We start from the raw sequence: 18,122 nt of genomic DNA, 5'->3' as shown, positions 1-18,122 counted from the left end.
ATTTTCTCTCTGCCCCTGCCCTGAGTGTGCGTGTGTTCTCTCTCTCTCCCTCTCTCAAAATAAACACTTAAAAAAAAGACTTTCAGATCTTTTGACATTTTTTCGTTACACATACATGGCATCACCCTTCTGAAATATAAATACTCATCTTATTTTTTTAACTTTATTTTTTATTTTTTAGAATTTACATCCAAATTAGTTAACACATAGTGAAACAATGATTTCAGGAGTAGATTCCTTAATGCCCCTTACCCATTTAGTCCATCCCCCCACCCACAACCCCTCCAGCAACCCTCAGTTTGTTCTCCGTATTTATGAGTCTCTTCTATTTGTTCCTCTCCCTGGTTTTATATTATTTTTGTTTCTCTTCCCTTATGTTTATCTGTTTTGTCTCTTAAAGTCCTCATATGAGTGAAGTCATATGATATTTGTCTTTCTCTGCCTGGCTAATTTCAGTTAGCATAATACCCTCCAGTTCCACCCACGTAGTTGCAAATGGCAAGATTTCATTCTTTTTGATTGCCGAGTAATACTCCATTGTGTATATATACCACATCTTCATCCATTCATCTATCGATGGACATTTGGGCTCTTTCCATACTTTGGCTATTGCTGATAGTGCTGCTATAAACATAGGGGTGCATGTGCCCCTTTGAAACAGCATATCTGTATCCCTTGGATAAATGCCTAGTAGTGCAATTGCTGGGTCGTAGGGTAGTTCTATTTTTAGTTTTTGAGTAACAATTCATCTTATTTTATATCTTAAAAGCATCTTATTACTAAATTTATAACTTAGATTTTATTTAGTGGAAACATTTTTTCTAAGTTAATTGTCAGTCCTTTGATATTGCTGATGCCCCCTCATATGTTAATCTGATATATAGCAGTTTTGACCAAAAATTTGCTTTATGTTCAAGACACTATGCTGTTTTATGCTATGACTATCATACCTTTGGCACAGAAATAGTAATTATAAATGAAATCTATTTTTTGTTATACTGTCATTTTGGAGATTAAGTTATATTGAAATTTTCACTGAGTCTTTTCTAGAATTAAGTTCATATATCTTAGGAACTAGCATAGAAATTTCCCTTTAGGGTATGCCAGGAGAGGAACAAGTAGTTTTGATAATGAAATGGGACCTTCCAGAAATATTTCTAAAGCAGCTATAATAATTCAAATAAGAATTGAATTGAGAAAGAAGGAAAAGAGAATTTTTTTTTTTTTTTTTTGAGTATCAGTGTTTTGGATAATGATGGTAGTAGAAAGCTAAAAGACCATTCTAATTTTCTTCTTTTTCTTGTGCATTATCTAGAACTATATTCTAATCATGCAACCAAAATAATGGAAATATGATTTTTATTTTCATGGTAGGAGATGGAATAAGCTGAGGCTGCGGGACAAAGAGAAGTGTCTGAAGCTTGAAGGCGATTCTGAGGAGAGCGATGCCGAGTTTGACGATTTTAAAATCCCGGGTTTTCTGTTCAAAAAACTTTTTAAGTATGTGCTGTGTGTTCTTTCCTTTATGTCTGTCATCAAGCCATTGTGTACAAATTAATATTTCAGGAATTACACAGTAGTTACCTGTGGACCCTTAAGGTACTTGCAACAATGTATTGCAGATACGGATACCATCAAATGAAATTCTAGCCACGTGCTGCTCATTAAAAGTAGATGATAATAAATTGACTAATGTTCACATTGGGCATGTTTGTAAGCTGCTGAGTCTATGTGGACCTGTCTCTGCAGCCTAGAAGCCACACATTTAAAAGCCATCTCCATCAGATTATTTTTTTGCTCTTAGTAAATTTAAGGGACCAAATCTCTAATTTCTTAAGTCAGATTAAGTAAGAAGAGATGTATATTAAAATCAATATTGGGGTGTGTTTTTTTGTTTTGTTTTGTTTTTGTTTTTGTTTTTTTACTTCTGTGTAGAAATAAAAAACTATTGAGAGTAGTATCTAAGTGTTTTATATTGTACCTAAGGGTAGAATACTTCTGAGCTGACCAAATGTGCATCTAAATATTTTATGCAGATGTTGTTCTAATGTCAAAAGAGAAGGTATAGGCAAACACCTTTAGCATTAAGTTGCTATGTGAGACTATGTTTCATGTGTGAAGTGGCCAAGTGTTCCAGATAACTGGGAGCTGTGTGATAGATGTGTGCCTGTAGCCTACCTGGCCTGGGCCAGTCTCTTATGATGAATGTAAATACTGAGGCACATTTTCAGTCTCATCACTCCTGGGATTTACTTAACAAGATAATTTAGGAAGGCTTCTTCAATGCATAGAGGAAGTTAAACCATTAAATAGCTTTCTGTCTAGTAGCATCACTTGGTAGTTGGGTGCAGGATGTGAACTTAATTTCTTTGAGACAGTTATGTTTAATCTCCTTCATAGATTCACCTGTCAACCATGCAAGATCTCTATTGAAAATAGTCTCTATTGAAAAGTTGTGCAAGATCTCTATTGAAAAATAACATGCTTTTTATCTTTTCTCTCAGAGGTCTTATAGTTTCAGTTTTTATCTCTATGAGGAGAGGGTGGGCAGAAGGAGTTGGGAGTAGTTACTTTATCCCACTAATGTATAGGAAAGCTGAAATCCTGAAAATGTGAAGTGTCTTGGTTGGGTTGTCCTAACTGGACAGAAGAAGACCTATGTGGAAATTCAGGCCAGAATCTCCCTAGTAATTTTTGCAGATGAATCATTTTATACCCCAGAGAGGTGGCTTCTTTGTTTATTGCTTCTCCCACATGAAAATTAACTATGGAAGGGTTCATAAAGACAGCATTTATTGACAACTCTCTTTTTGTCGGCTCTAAAGTGATTGCTTCTTAAGGAACAGGCCAAATAGTATCAGTGTTGTACAAGCAAAAGGAATACCCAGATTATAAATTAAATTGATTTAACAAATAAGGATGCTTCTACACATGTAGTAAGTGAGTTGGCAAATATGCTCAAGAGTCAAGTTGAGTGCATTTTTGTGAAAGTGTGAGATTTTCTGTTAAGGAAATTTCACAGTCGAACCAAACTTTGATTACTAGGAGCATATAGGATTCAGGGTATTGACTATTAACCCTATAGTAGTTAATGTAAGTACGTTTGCTTCTTTGTTTTAGTCTTTTTAAGAAAAAAAAATGTTTATGTTTGTTTACTTTTGACAGAGTGAGCAAGTGGGGTAGGGGCAGAGAGATTGGAGAGAGAGAGAACCCCAAGCAGGCTCTGCACCATTAGTGCAGAGCCTGATGTGGGGCTTGATCTCATGAACCGTGAGATCATGACCTGAGCCGAAACCAAGAGTCGGGTGCTTAACTGACTGAGCCACCCAGACGCCCCTGTTTTAATTAGTCTTAATTGCACATTTCTGGAAAGTATTTTGTGTTCATTTCTCAAAAACAGGTTTTTAAATATTTCATAAGTGTTATTAAACTTCTGTTCCTTTTCTTCTGCTATATGAGAAAAATTAATAGGATTGATGTGTCTCCATTTTTCTTTGATGATTAAGTTTTAGCCAGGCCAGTTTAATTTTAAGCTGTAGATATATTTTTGCTGTATTTACCGCCCTCTGTGGAATTAAATTAACAGGGTATAGTTGTACACAAGGGAGTCAGAAGGTACAATTATCTATTTAAGTGCTATTTTCTGCAAGATCGTGTTTAACTTTTAAAATTCTGTTTTGAAAATTTGCCCAGCAAATGCATTCATCTGTATAATGTAGCAATCAAATGACAAACTTCAGTCTTCTGACCTGACTTTTAGCCACACTAGCAAATGCAGTCTTGGGTTAGTGTGACAGTGCCAAGAAAAACCAATTATTTGTGGTTATTTGGTGATACTTCAGTCTCATGGGGGAAGCACAGTATAGTCATTTTTTACTATTTTATAATAGCCTGTAAAAAATCCTTAACTTTTTCTGAAGGAGTAATTTTTATATGCTTTTTAAAGGTTCTGAAAACGGAATTGTGTTAACTTGCTTTCATTTGAAGTGTGTAACTGTTTACAGTTTTTATTAGGAAACGAAAGCAACAGAACCTTAGTCTGTCAGTGGTGCTGCTGAAACCAGAACCCAGGGCCCCTGATGCCTCAGCCAGCATATGCGGGTGCAGTCTGAGAGCCTTTGTAGAAAGTCGTGATACGACTTACAGGGCCGCCTAATGGAGACTTTTCCTTAAACCATTTCTTTAGTGTTATTCATTTTATAAACACATAATCATATGCTATTCAGGTACCCTTGGAGATTACATTTGGAGCTGAGGAAACACCGGGCACGCTATTACTGCCTCTCCTGGGTCACATAGGATGCAGCTGTCTTAATGCCCTCCCAGACTCCCTTTGGGATACCATGCCAGTTGCCACTTTTTATTCCTTTGATGACTTCTCAAGTGCTCCTCTAGATTTTTCCTGCCTTAAGTTGATTGGCCCCAAACGAAGAGAGGTGTTGCACCCTTATTGGAGGGAGGCCATGTAGTTTAAAAGTGAAACACTAGAATGATCATTGGGAGATTGAGGTCCCTGCTCTGCCTGGAGGAGCTGGTCTCATAGTTGTTCTGCACCTCAGAAAAAGGAGGTTTGTCAGTATTTAGTGATTCCGATCGTACATCAGTTTTTTGGGGGAGTTTTTTGAACTACATCTTTTTTTTTTTTTCTATTTTGAGAGAGAGAGAGCCAGAGAAGGGGAGAGAGAGAAGACCAAGCAGGCTCCCTGCTCAGCACAGAGCCCGACATGGGGCTTGACCCCACAGCCATGAGATCATGACCTGAGCTGAAATGAAGAGTTGGAAGCTTAACCAACTGAGGCACCCCAGCACCCCTGAACCACATCTTTATCCACAGCTGAAATTGGTCCAGTGTAACTGGTTCACAGCAGCTTTTAGCCTAGATCAGTGTTTCTCATCCTGAGCACAACTGACATTTTGGGCAGAATAATTCTTTGTTGTAAGAATTATTCTGTGCATTGTAGGATGTTGAACAGCATCTCTGGACTCAACCCACTAGATGACAATTATGCTTTACTAATTTTAACAGCCAAAAATGACTCCAGGGATTACCAAATGTCCCCTAGGTAACCAAATAACTCCCCATTGAGAACTGCTGGTCAAGATTATCTCCTAAGTGGAGTCAGTTTGGAAGGAGAGGTTCTGGATTTCAATTCTGGCTTGCTCATTTTTTTTCCCAGCGGTGTGACTTTTGGCAAGTTATTTAACCTCTGTGCTTTCATTTCCTAACTATAAAATGGGTTGATCATCTTTATGCAGGATGGTTGTGGGGCTGTATCCAAACCACCTGGCCAGCTGCCTCCCCAGCAGTTGGCTTCTAAAGGAGTTGGTAGCCATCATTCTCTGTACATACCGTGTGTTAATAGAACTTGTCCTTCTTCCTGGATCTAAAGTTCTTTTATCCATACTAGACTTTACTGTGTTTTGATTTTTAATCCTCTTCTTCAGGGGACATAATCAGTGTATATATTAACAAACTTAATGAGCAGCAGCATTCTTATTCAAAGTTTTCCTAATACGATAGTAACGGCAACAGCTAGAGTTACACTTTTGGAATTGATTTGCAAACTATTGGGGGGAAATTATAACATATAATTAAGAAGAGATTAGATAAGTGTGGCTCAGCAAGGACTGGAGTTCACAGAGAGATTCTAGGTAGACAGATCACATACTAGACTAAATATTGACCCAGTAAACCAACAAGAAAACCACCTGTATTGTTTCTTTCTTAAGTTTATTTATTTATTTTGAGAGAGAGCGAGAGAGCATGTGCGCAAAAGCGTGGCAGGGGCAGAGAGAGAAGGACAGAGAATCCTAAGCAGGCTCTTTGCTGACAGTGCAGAGCCTGACATGGGGATTGATCTCACCAACCACTGGGAGATCATGACCTGAACCAAAATCAAGAATCAGACGCTTAACCAGTGGCCACCCAGCTGCCCCCAAACTGTGATGGGGTGGAGCACTCATCAGCCTTGGTATTTTCTTTGGGGGAAAAAAAGAAAAAACTGTAGATTTTATTGTCCTGTAAGTGTTTTTTGCCTTAGATTTTTTTTTTTTTTAAACTTGGTAATTTTCATACCATTCCATGATATTGTCTTTCCTTCACTCTCAGAAATGCCTCTTGCATTATTCCTTTTTTTAAGCTTCATTTTTAGATTGTAAATTATCCCTTTAGTGGAGAAAGGAAAATACCAACTTTTTTTTTTTTTTTTAAGAGGGGAACATATTATTTCTTTTTGTTTTGTACTCCTTATTTAAAATTTTAATAGCTCTGGGGGCGCCTGGGCAGCTCAGTCGGTTAAGCATCTGACTTCGGCTCAGGTCATGATCTCGTGGTCGTGGGTTTGAGCCCCGCGTCAGGCTCTGTGCTGACAGCTCAGAGTCTGGACCCTGCTTTGGATTCTGTGTCTCCCTCTCTCTGCTCCTCCCCCACTCACACTCTTTCTCTCTCAAAAATAAATAAACATTAAAAAAAATAAAATTTTAATAGCTCTGATCTTTTTGTATTTATGATAAACTCTCTGAATCAAATTCTGCTTTAAAATATTAAAAAGATTTTTTGTATTGTCTTTAAACTGTTCTTTTTTTGCATCTGCTAATAATATGACAGAATCATCTGTCATGTACTAATTTTGTGAGCAGCCCTTTTATTCAGACTTGTTTATGGCCTCAAAATTCAATTAAAATTTTCCTATAAAAAGATAATGTAATTGTCAAGTGACTTTTCAACAGTATATGCTGTAAATTGTGGTGTTCTGTCTTGCTTTTTGATGCTGCTGAGATAGAAAACGTAAATGTTAATGCCTCTTTTTCATAGACAAATTATTGGAACTTTATATAACTAAAGATATGTGAGATTTTTTTCCAGAAAGATATTGAATAAAAGACAATAAATTTTTGCTTGTTTACTAAGCTATTTCTAATGTTGAAAAAGAAATGAAATAGTCCCTAATTACCTCATCTATCAGTTTAATTAGAAATGTGTTAATGTGTTCTATAAAGAAAAATTTGTGATTTTATGCCTAGGTAATCAAAAATGTATGACCTTATAAATATAATACTCATGTAAAACACACATCCGGCATGTTTCTCTGACTGGTACTAGAACCTAGTCAAATGATTAATTCATGAGTACTTTCTGTTATGATCTGTATTATCCACCATTTGCCATTTTCTCTTTCTTGTTGGTGTTTGTTGTTGTAGGTACCAGCAGACAGGTGTTAGGTGGCTGTGGGAATTGCACTGCCAGCAGGCAGGAGGAATTCTGGGAGATGAAATGGGATTGGGCAAGACCATCCAGATAATTGCCTTCTTGGCAGGTCTGAGCTACAGCAAGATCAGGACTCGTGGTTCAAATTACAGGCAAGTGCTCCTCTGCAGACTGTCAGTCTGTGGAGCTCAATTAATATTTCATCAGATGTATTGCTGTGGAGGAGGGTCTTGTGAATTATTGATGACATTTCAATTACAATATTCCTTTAATTCTTTTAGTGGGGGACATCAAAGGAAAATTTTTACGAGACAATGGAGCTGTAGGGCAGGAGAAATTAAACATGTAACACTTTTAATGAATTCCAGGCATTGATGCTTCATTTTGCAGATGAGCCCCACTAGATATTTTGGGTCAATACAGTGTCTAAGGTTAGCTTCTACAAATGGATTGTTTACAAACTCAATTATGTTAATATCGATAGTTTACACAATATGGAATTTTAAATTGGGCATAATACCTTTAGTTCCATTTATTAAATTTTACATTAAAATATTTTGTTCTGGCAGGAGACCAGGTGAGCATTACAGTAAGTGCAAAGTCTATTCATGGGGAAGGTTGGAGCTTTGGAGAAGCCATTCTGCCGAATTTCTTTTATAATCAGTATGCTCGATAGTATTTATAGATAGTGCTTTTTTTTTTTTTTTACATGAAATTACTTGTCTGCTCACTCTGCTTTCTTCTCCCTCTCCTAATCTTCAAGATTTTTATATCAATTCTAAAGCCAAAGCCTAAATGACTGCCTAAAATGATAGAAAATTATGTTTAGATTGCAATCTTTATTTTCTTTAGGAATTGAAATGAACTACTAAAGCTTTGGTATTCTGAAAGAATAAGCATTTAAACTATCAGTTCAGTGTGTTGGGATTGAAGTATTTTATCTTGAAATACAGTGAGCATTTATTTCCATATTGAAGCTATAAATTGGCTCTATGTAAATCAGTATTGGTAAAACTAATAGTAGGTAAATCGTGTGGGGTATTTATTCTTGAACCCAAATAATCTGAGAGCTCCTTGTATTTGAATAGGTTTATCTAATGGGTAACAATAGCAAGATATCTACCAAATGGTTATGTTGGTAGGAGCCAAATGCAAACCATAAACTATTGAGTAAAGAACTTTTTTTTTTTTTAATCTTCAGTAGTGCTTTATTTTTCTTCATTACTCTTCCATTAATTTAACAGATCAGCCTTCTCATGAGTGTTACTTAAAGTTTTAGAATATTTTAGGAATATTTACATGACATAAGAAAGGGAAAAAACATTTGGAGATTTAAAAATACTAAATATTTTGTTATTACATGGAGGTTATACCGAAGCAGAGGTTTTGCTTCCAATATTAGAATTCTATTACATATTTTGCTGGGAAAGGTGGAAAGATTCCAGCCCGAGGGAAAAGTCATAGTTGAAAATGAACAGTTAGTGTGTTTTCTTCTCTATGAGTGTCAGTTTAGCATTTTAAAAAGTGCTTTCTGTGTTCTAAATAAGCGCTTTGATTGGCTTGGCTCTGCATGTCTACATGGGTGTTTTTTTGTTTGTTTGTTTCTTTCTTTTTGGATAACTGGAATGCCCCAAGCTGCCCCTGATGGTTTCTAAGACTGTCTTTCTTTCCTTAAATGATATCTGGGATTTTCTTATTTCCCATCTCTTATCTTTCCTTCCCTTTCTATTATCATGAAACTTGTGTAGAGTCTGATATGCTGGGCCTAGGAAAACTCAGGTCATCCCTGCAGTGTAGTTTTGATCTAAAAATTAAAACTTGCTCTCTGGAGTGGTGGCAGTCTGACGAGGAGGGAAATCAGGGTTAACAGTGAGCAGCAGCTATAATCACTTAACCATCAATGCCCATATCCTCTGTTTCATAATGAAATAGTGTGGACTATTCATGCTGGACTGTAGCCCAGATTGTCTTTATTAAAATAGTATTGGTAGAAGTGGCTTCCCAGGATGCAGTTGTGTATCACCCAAACCACCGGGCCCTTTATGGATAGAGGTGTACTGGGGAGCTTGGTCCCCTCCACTTCCATGTGCCAGACCAAATTGTATCACATTTTCCTCACAAGTTTATAACATGTCCACCTCTGTAACTAGATGAACTTGGAGTTCTTCTTTGTGCTTATGTCCTAAAGAAAAATAGACAGATGGTCACATGAAGTTCTGCATGAGCTGACATTGCTTCCTTGGCTATTTACATTTTCTCTGAACCCCTGCAAGCCATAGACTTGGGGCCCTGACCTGAGATGGTCTTCGTGTTGCAATTTTATGGTCCATGATCATTAAAACAGTGTAAATCTCTGGGATGCCAAGAAGAAACTTGATGGTAAAGAAGTTCTTTTGGTTTTGTTTTTTAATGTATTTTGCATGTGTGTTTGGTTTTAAAAGAGGGAGTAGCTTATTACATGCATTTGTAAAAATCTATCCCAGATCATCATGTATACATACTACCTTCTCTTCCTGGGGCTGTTCCTGTTATAATGATAGGCCCCCTGAATTTCATGATGGAGAGAAAATAAATTACTTACCTTTCAAACTTCAGTTAATAGAGTCTTGGATATCATTTAGTAATTTTCTGGTTACCAATAAGTGGCCTGAAAAAATTAATGAACTTCCAAAGGTAAATATTTTACTTTGTAATTCCTGGTAAGTTCTAACCAATGTATAGCAGATTTCCATCCTGCAGGTTGAAGTATTTGACTGTTGGAGCTATTGCCTTGCCCTAAACTCATTAGATAATCAATGATAATCAAAGATGAAAGAAATTTTAGCTAGTTTGGTAATTGATGCTAATCATTCTAGTACATTTAGCCTTTTCTTATGCTCATCTCACTGGTATTGAGGATTGGAAAAGGGTGATTCAGTTGATGTGACTGTTAATGGATTTGATTGACCCTTCTGTGGTTCAGGAACAATCTAGGTCTGTTCCTAGATTTCCACTCAATGTGAAAATCTTCATAGTCTTCTAATAGAGGGAAAATGGCAGAAATTAAAGGGTATAGTAATGCCAGATAGATGATTAGCTAGAATAAAATATTGGCCTTAAATGACAAAGTGTGAGTCATCAATGTAGCCGTTTGCAGAAAGCATGTGATAAAAAGAAAAAAATGCTGTATAACTGAATACAGTGTGTATGTATATTCATGCTTACTTGAAAGTGAGTTTGTGAATATTTTAAAGAGGTTTTGGTTGGTTGTTTCCTAATCCCTGCTAAGTGCATATTGATGATAACTCTTGTTCCCCTTGGAGGATGTAAAGAAGCTGGTGCATTTAATCCTTTTAGAAAGGAATGTAGCCATGGAAGAGGCCAGAGCAAAGTCATGCCCTCCCCAGGGAGCTTGAGGTCCTGCATGGGACCTGCCCTTAGTGAGGAGCAGATTCTGGCTTGGGAATTCAGTGAGAAGTGTCAGTCTGTTGTAGCCTCTGACTTCTTGAGACCTTAATATGGAGCAGAGGGGCAGAGACAGTGACTGTAGCTGAAGGGTGAGAGGATTTAGAAGTGGGTGGAGGCATTTTGTCACATTGGAATATAAGGGTAAGCCTCATTTTGGTTATGGCTTGTTTTCTATTAGGTATTTTTGAGTTGTGCAGAAGATTATTTTTAATATATCAAGCACTGTGTGATTTATTCTGAGTAACCTACAAAAAATTTTTTTTAAGCTCAGGAATTATTTACTGAGCTGTAGCAAGAAAATAAAAATTACATGATTCCTTAACTCAGAAATCATCTCTTTTAACATTTCAGTATATTTTCTAACAACGTTTAAGAAAATGTTTTCATTTAAAAAGGCCAATATACATTATCTCCTGTGGTCTGGGCATTGAGATCATTTGAAGAAGAGGCCATTCCTACCCTCAAGGAGCTTAGGAAAGATCTAATACACATTTACGATAAGAGTGATATGTGTCACGGTAGGGTTAGTATGGGGTCCTGTCTAGTGTGGATATACCACAGAAGGATCCTTAACCTATCTGGAGGGAAAGAGGAAGACCCTGGAGAAGCTCAAGAGCTAAAGCACAAGTAGATGGCAGTTAAGAGGGTAAGAGGGGACAAGGGGAAGGTTGAGAGATCAGAGGAGTATGTACTTTGTAGAAACTGAAGACAGCACTGGAAGGTGGAGTGCTGAACCACAGAGGCAGATGTTGGGATGGGGGCAGTGAGAGAGGTGAGGCTGAAGAGGTGAGCAGAGGTCAGATCCTTGTGGTCTCATAAGCCAGCTTAAGGTGTGTAGATTATTCAAGCGCAGTGGGCAAACATTGAAGGCTTTCAAGCAAAGGGATGAGACATTCAGATTTTGCCTTTCTGAAATGACTGTGCTAAAAAGTGTAGTAACCTAGGTAAGAGGTGATAGTGGCCAGAACTGGAGCATTAACAGTGTAGATGGAGAGAAGGGTGCCTTTCAGAGGGATTTAGGAGGTAGACATGGCATGAAGTCAGCATAGGTTGGGTATGGTGGAGAACAAGAGGGACAGATCAGAGAGGAAGCGTGCATTTCTAATTTGGATACCTGGACAGTGGGTGACAGTTCTTTCCATTGGGTTTGGAAACATGGGAGGAGGGCGAGGTAGAGAAGAATGATGTGTGGTGCTGTGGGGACATCTAAGTCAGCTAGCAATTAGACATTCAAGAGTATGGTACTTTGCAGTTCAGGAAAGAGATCTGAGGTGGGGACCTAGATTTGAGGGCATCAGTGTAAAGGGAGAAATTACAACTATGGGAATTAATGAGGTAGCTTGGGGAAAGCATATGCAGTGTGCATCTAGCATCAGATATTCAGCATCCTTTTGGGGCAGAAAAAGGTGGGGGAGGGGGAGAGTGGCAGTGACTCTGCCCCAGAATGAGTGAGAGGTAAGGACAGGCAAAGGGATTGGTCAGACAAAAAAGGGATACTTTTTCCACTGTAACAGGGGGAAAGGGCAGGATGGTACACATGCAGTGAGTTACCTGTGGTGTGCAGTGTATCAGGATATTTTTACTGCCAGTAAGGGAAACCTTATGTCGAGTCAATGTTCACAGTACGTGTAGTATACCTAAGAACCTATGGAGGAGGTGGGCAGTGGACACAGTATGATCAGCAGCTCAGTGATGTGATCGGGGACCCAGGGACTTCAGTTTTCTCCTATGGCCAGTTCTTAGTCATCAGGTCTCCTTGCACTGTAACCCAACTGCCCATCAGCCATTGGTAGGAGCACCCAAAAGAGCAAACTCTGCCCCAGCCTAGAATGGAAGTCCGTCCTTACCCTGAGTGAACCAGGCTTGCCAGGCCCTGAGTGGAAGAGTGAGCATCACCAGGGGGTACTGTGTGCTGACTGCTGTGCGTGAACCAGGGTTCCTGCTTTTCCCCTCTCGCCTCAGCCAGGCAGTCGTCAGTCCCATCAAGTACATGTGTGGGAAGGAAGAGAGGATACCTAACAAAATGGTGGTTCTGTTAGGAAGGAGAGAGGAGAGATGGATGTTGAGATAGTGGCCACCAGGACCAATCCACCGGCTCTCCGTGTGTAAGTGAGATGGGATGATTCCATAATTTGGTTTTTTTAAAAGACTTCTTATGAGTATTATTCCAGGTTTTTAAATATTCTTCAAAAATGATTTTAATGGTTATATGATATTCAATCTTATTTAACAAGCTTGTAATATTTGCTATCTGGCCCTGTTGTGAGCATTTTACAGGTGTTAACTGATTTAATCTTTATATAACCCTATATGATCAGTACTATTATTATTCCCATTTTAAGATGTGAAAGCTGAGGTTCAAAGAGGTTAAGTTGATGTGCCCAGGATCTTGCACTTTATGTGTGCAAGAGCACACATATGTGTGCAGAGCTGGAGTCCAGACCCACTGGCTTGTGCTGAATTAAAGAAATGGGATGGTTTGTTCAGTCGTTGTCTTTATGGACGTTTAGGTAGCACTCACTTTTTCCACAACGTAAATATGCTATGGTGCGTATCCTAGTACATAAATGTTTCTTCAGGATTGCTGGGTCAGTGGGTGACTGTCGTTAAGCCTCTTGCCACGTAGTGCTCTGTTGCTCTGTGAGAACAGCGCAGCTGTGCTCGTGGCATGGGCTTTCCAGTGGAAGCGGTCACTGTGGTGCCCTCCAGAGGAGCGAGCAGCACCATGCAGTGAAGGCAGGCTGTGGTGGGCAAAGACTGGCTCTAGGCCTTGCCGCGTCTGCTGGTAACCATGTTGCCTCAGGCGTGCCGGCCTCCAGAGCCCCGGAACACTGCAGCATTCCTGTCCTGCTTACTTTCTAGGGCTGTGCAGTTGATTGAAATTGTGTGAGTGAAAACTCTTCATAGGCTGTAAAGCTTCAAACAGAAGATTCTCTTTGGTTTGAAGAAACCTGTAATATTTTCCCTTATCTGGAGAAGAGGAAAGGAAAGTATTTTTGTTATGTAATTTTTGTTCAATTTCCATTTACTTTACTCTAGATTTCACTTACTGGGTTTTAACCTCAATAGCTTTTTCTTTAAAGAAAAAATAAATTTCCATAGCTAGGCTCTTCTTTTTTAAACTGTTAGCTTTCTACTTGTTTCCTTTTTTGTTTTTTAGTGCTTAATCACCCATATGCTGTCATTCATGGTTGTGTTTTCTTCTTGGATGTTTTGGGTGCAGGTTCAAGGGGTTGGGCCCGACTATAATTGTCTGTCCAACGACAGTGATGCATCAGTGGGTGAAGGAATTTCACACGTGGTGGCCTCCGTTCAGAGTGGCAATTCTGCATGAAACTGGCTCTTACACTCACAAAAAGGTAACACTATAATACTTCAGTACCTTATGGTTTGCTTGGTTTTAAAGTCTTCCATTTTACATATTTGTTTTCCCTCTGATGCCTATATTTCTCACATGTATGTTCGTATTTCTTTTCTGCATTAATCTTATTGTCACTGATTTAATTTAGATCTCTGTATTTTCAAAACAATTAGGAATGTAAGCTTTATCATTCTAACAGTTCATAGTGGTGTTGAGACATGTTTGTTGTCCAGCAAAGTACAACTGGTCACAGACGGGGCACCACAAGCCTACTAGCATGAGTGGGACCGTACATCGGGGCTTACATAACAGTCAGCCAGCTGGATTTTGGGCATTAGTGGCCTTACACAGTTTAAGGAAAGAGTAATAGAACACCTCATTGGTAAATGCATTTAACGTGCTTTTAAATATATTCTTAGTGACGAAAGAACAATCTTCCTTTTTGCGAATTTCCTAATTTGTTTTGTTGCTTTTTTAGTTAAGTTGCTTTTTTGGTCTCTGAATTCTTGGTCATCATGTAAGCATAACCACTGGATTTTGAAAGTTGAATTTCTTCACTTATTTGTAGTTTTAGTCACATTAAAAAGGAAGTTTACCTGTGCTCCAATGGGTAGCATAGAGAGGTTGTATTATACGTTTAAATTCTCATCTCTGACCATCCAGACTCTGCCTAAATGAATAATTACCCTTCTTTGCTGTGGGTTTGCAGGTTACATTATTGACGGGAAGTGGCGGTTTGTTATGAGTTCTTTCTTTCCCAAGTCTTTGGGGCTCTTGAGTGAGCTCTTGTGTTCCCCCCACAAGAGCAGCGTACCTGAAAGAGCTGCTGAATGTTTGCTTCACTGAGGTGGATGCATGTGAACCACTAAACTCCACTTTCCGCGGGTTCACCCAGTACCCCTTTCCTCCCAGAGTCCCATTTTGTTCATGATCGTGAGTAAGTGGAACTTTTGATAGAAGTGAATAAGGACTGTTTATAATTTGGTAGCTCAAGGTTGGTGAGATGGAATCTTGCTTATAGTAGCTGCTGTTAAAATCAGTCGACTTTGCCTTGAATTTTAAGTGATGGTAACAAACTGAATTAAAATAATTAATGAAGTAGGGTTAATGCTGTGATCAAAACAAAACAAAAAAAAATCCAGTGATTTTTAACAGCATGAAAATAACAGTTCAGATTGTTCTTTCTAGTCAAACTAAATTGTAACTATCTTTCCGTCAACCCTGTAAAACATTTTTGATGCCTTTTTTCACTTGTCTGTCTATTGATGTTTCTTAATGTTTTATGCTGCAAACTCTTGCAGCAGGATTCATTAGTTGATGCTTCTCTTTAAGAGGTACACTTTTCATATGTTCCTCTTCAACCTTTTCTTTTCTTTTGGGATACTGAAGGGCATTTATTCACTTTCACCATATATCGTGGCTTACCTGCATTTCCTCTTTTGTTTTAAACTGAAGAACTGTCTTCTTTTTTTTTTTTTTTTTTTTTTTTTTTTTAAATTTTTTTTCAACATTTATTTATTTTTTGGGACAGAGAGAGACAGAGCATGAATGGGGGAGGGGCAGAGAGAGAGGGAGACACAGAATCGGAAGCAGGTTCCAGGCTCCGAGCCATCAGCCCAGAGCCCGACGCGGGGCTCGAACTCACAGACCGCGAGATCGTGACCTGGCTGAAGTCGGACGCTCAACCGACTGCGCCACCCAGGCGCCCCTGAAGAACTGTCTTCATATAAGTGTAAGGTCTCTGTTGGTGCGACTTGCTTCCTTGTTTGGAGGGCAGAACTTTAAAGAATAGATATTTCACTTTTGTTTACAGTGGTTTCATCTTCTGAGGTTGTTTTGCACACACAGACACCTGCATACATATGAATGTTCATAATTTTTTCAGTGCTTTACCATTTACCAAGGACCTTAACCTGAAGTTTCTTATCTAACTTTTGAGGAAAAGCTGTAGACTTGTGTTTTTCCTCTGACCCTTAATTAACTCTACCATTTCTTTTCCATTATGAAGTATTCCAGATCTCTAAAGATGTAAGTTGTTATGCAAAAGATAAAAAAGATGTTCATTTGCATCTTACAGACTAGTCTTGACTTAGAAACACAATCAGTTTATTACTCATTATTGTTAGTATCAGTTTGTTATTTGTGATGAGGACACATTGAAAATACTTTAAATCCTTTGCACAGACCTTGTTACTAACACTTCCTGAGATCAGAACTCCAGCTGTTGGATTCAAACACCAAAGTGACATTTGATACCTTTGCCCCTTCCTTTTATATTTATGTGTGAAGATCTTTGTCACCACCCCACGCATTCCTGTTGGCTTACAGATAATGTGTTACATTGCAGTACAGTTTATGTTTTTTAATCATATTTCAAATATTCTGTCATTGCTAGTCTGACGTCTAACCCAGCATGTAATGCCTAACTTACTTTCTGTCCTTATCAGCTGAGATTCTTTTTCTCCATGGTGGGGCTTTCTGTGTCCAGTAGCTGTCCTATCTAAATGTGATAATGGTGCTCTGGCATAGGGACATTCAGTGATAGAGAAAATACAGAAGAGAAATTCTCTTTAGAAAACTTAAAAGTAATAATTCAAGAATTGTTCTCCTTATTCAAGTAGATTGTCTTGATTTTCCTAATGATTTGTTGTAGCTGATATGGTGTAAAAATTTAAAAACTAGAAAAAAATTTCATTTAGAGAACAGACATCAAATGATCAAACCATTTCTGAATGGAACACATCTATCATTCTTCTTCCTTACATTGCCTTGTAGCTTCCCACCTCTCTCACCATGTGACCCTATATTATCTTTGTTACTATTGTATTTGATTGACAGCATAATTTAGAATTATCAAGTGCAAACCCAGGAGCCATGCAAAAATATATGTGGCTAATATTTCAGCCAAACAATCAAATCAGATAAAGACATTTTCAGTCTTCTGAATCATCTTTAATGGTCAATTGAAATCTCATCTAATAGGAATCTAAGATTTTCCATTTCTCATTGTGTTTCATGATCCCTTTTTTCTAACAGAGAGAAACTTGATATGAGTCAGTTAGCATACATTTGTTGAATAACTATAAACATGATATTGTACGTATTTGATGCTGTTAGGGCTCCAAAAAATGGATGTGATGTTTTTAACTGACCTTGAAAAGCTAACCCATTTTCTTGGGGAAAGAAAATATGTGAAAAGATAATAAAAGAAGGCAGTTTTGTGATACTTCTCACATAATTCACAGTGGGTGGTGGCGTCTTTAGCACTGTTATGAAGTTTAATTATTAAGGACCCTTTTTTCAATTTGTTGGAAGATACATAATGAGAAATTTCATGCTTATATTCTGAAACAGTTGTCACTTTGTCTCTCCTACCTTTTCCTGCTATGTAGGATATAGTAATTATGTGGAATATTTTCGATAATTCAAAGAGTTTAATCTCACTTTGACAAATTTGTGGCACTTAGAGGCAGAAGAGTGGGAAATGCAACAATAGCTTAAAGGCTCCAAAGCATACATTTTGTCATTACCAGACTAGGGTTCCAATCTTGGATTTGCCGTTTGATAGCTTTGTGACCTTGGGCAAGTCATTTAGCTTCTCTGAGCCTAGTTTGATGTCCTGAAAAATGAGTATTTTTTTGTTAATTTTGTGAAGAGTTATTGGGGTAATAGATGTACACAAAAGCTTAGTGTTGTCCTTGGCATGTAACTCAGTTAATTCTTACTGTTAGAAACAAAGAATGTCCTTCTTCTCAGTAGTCAAGAAAAGATGCTCTGATGTTTCTGACTGAGTATAAATACATTCTAGATAGAAGGTTCACACTTGCTTTATCAAACACGTTCGTGGGCATTCACTTCTAGACCTTTTTTTCTCACATCCAGATACGTTTGGCCCCAAATGGAAACAATGAAATAGCATGTTGAAATTCTTTTTGCAAAATGCAAGGTACGATTAAAGAACAAACCACAGGAAAACGTGGCTGTTTGATGAAACCGCCATCACGTGTTCTTTAAAAAAAGGCCTGTTTTCTGGAATGCTAGGAGTCAAAAGACTTGGCTTTTTAACGAGCTGGAAGGGAGTCAAGTAGAGACATAACAGATAAAAGT

The 18,122-nt window shown here is 38.1% G+C and overlaps 1 protein-coding gene across 4 annotated transcripts in view; it reads left to right on the top strand.

Moving 5' to 3' along the window:
• ERCC6 (ERCC excision repair 6, chromatin remodeling factor) overlaps positions 1-18,122 on the top strand; it is a 79,932-nt gene that overhangs the window by 31,715 nt on the left and 30,095 nt on the right. For 3 of the 4 annotated variants that reach the window (XR_007145338.1, XM_047825244.1, XM_047825246.1), the window contains 3 exons: positions 1,375-1,500; positions 7,201-7,359; positions 13,878-14,013. Coding sequence is in view for 3 of the 4 variants with exons in the window: in XM_047825244.1 (XP_047681200.1) it covers positions 1,375-1,500; positions 7,201-7,359; positions 13,878-14,013 (421 nt within the window). In the remaining variant the exon portion in view is untranslated. The remainder of the gene's footprint in view (positions 1-1,374; positions 1,501-7,200; positions 7,360-13,877; positions 14,014-18,122) is intronic. The other variant, XM_047825245.1, reaches the window with a different exon arrangement.

The sequence above is a fragment of the Prionailurus viverrinus genome, chromosome D2, assembly GCF_022837055.1.
Source record: "Prionailurus viverrinus isolate Anna chromosome D2, UM_Priviv_1.0, whole genome shotgun sequence".
In the NCBI taxonomy this organism is placed as follows: Eukaryota; Metazoa; Chordata; class Mammalia; order Carnivora; family Felidae; genus Prionailurus; species Prionailurus viverrinus.
This window is presented reverse-complemented; position numbering and strand designations above follow the sequence as displayed.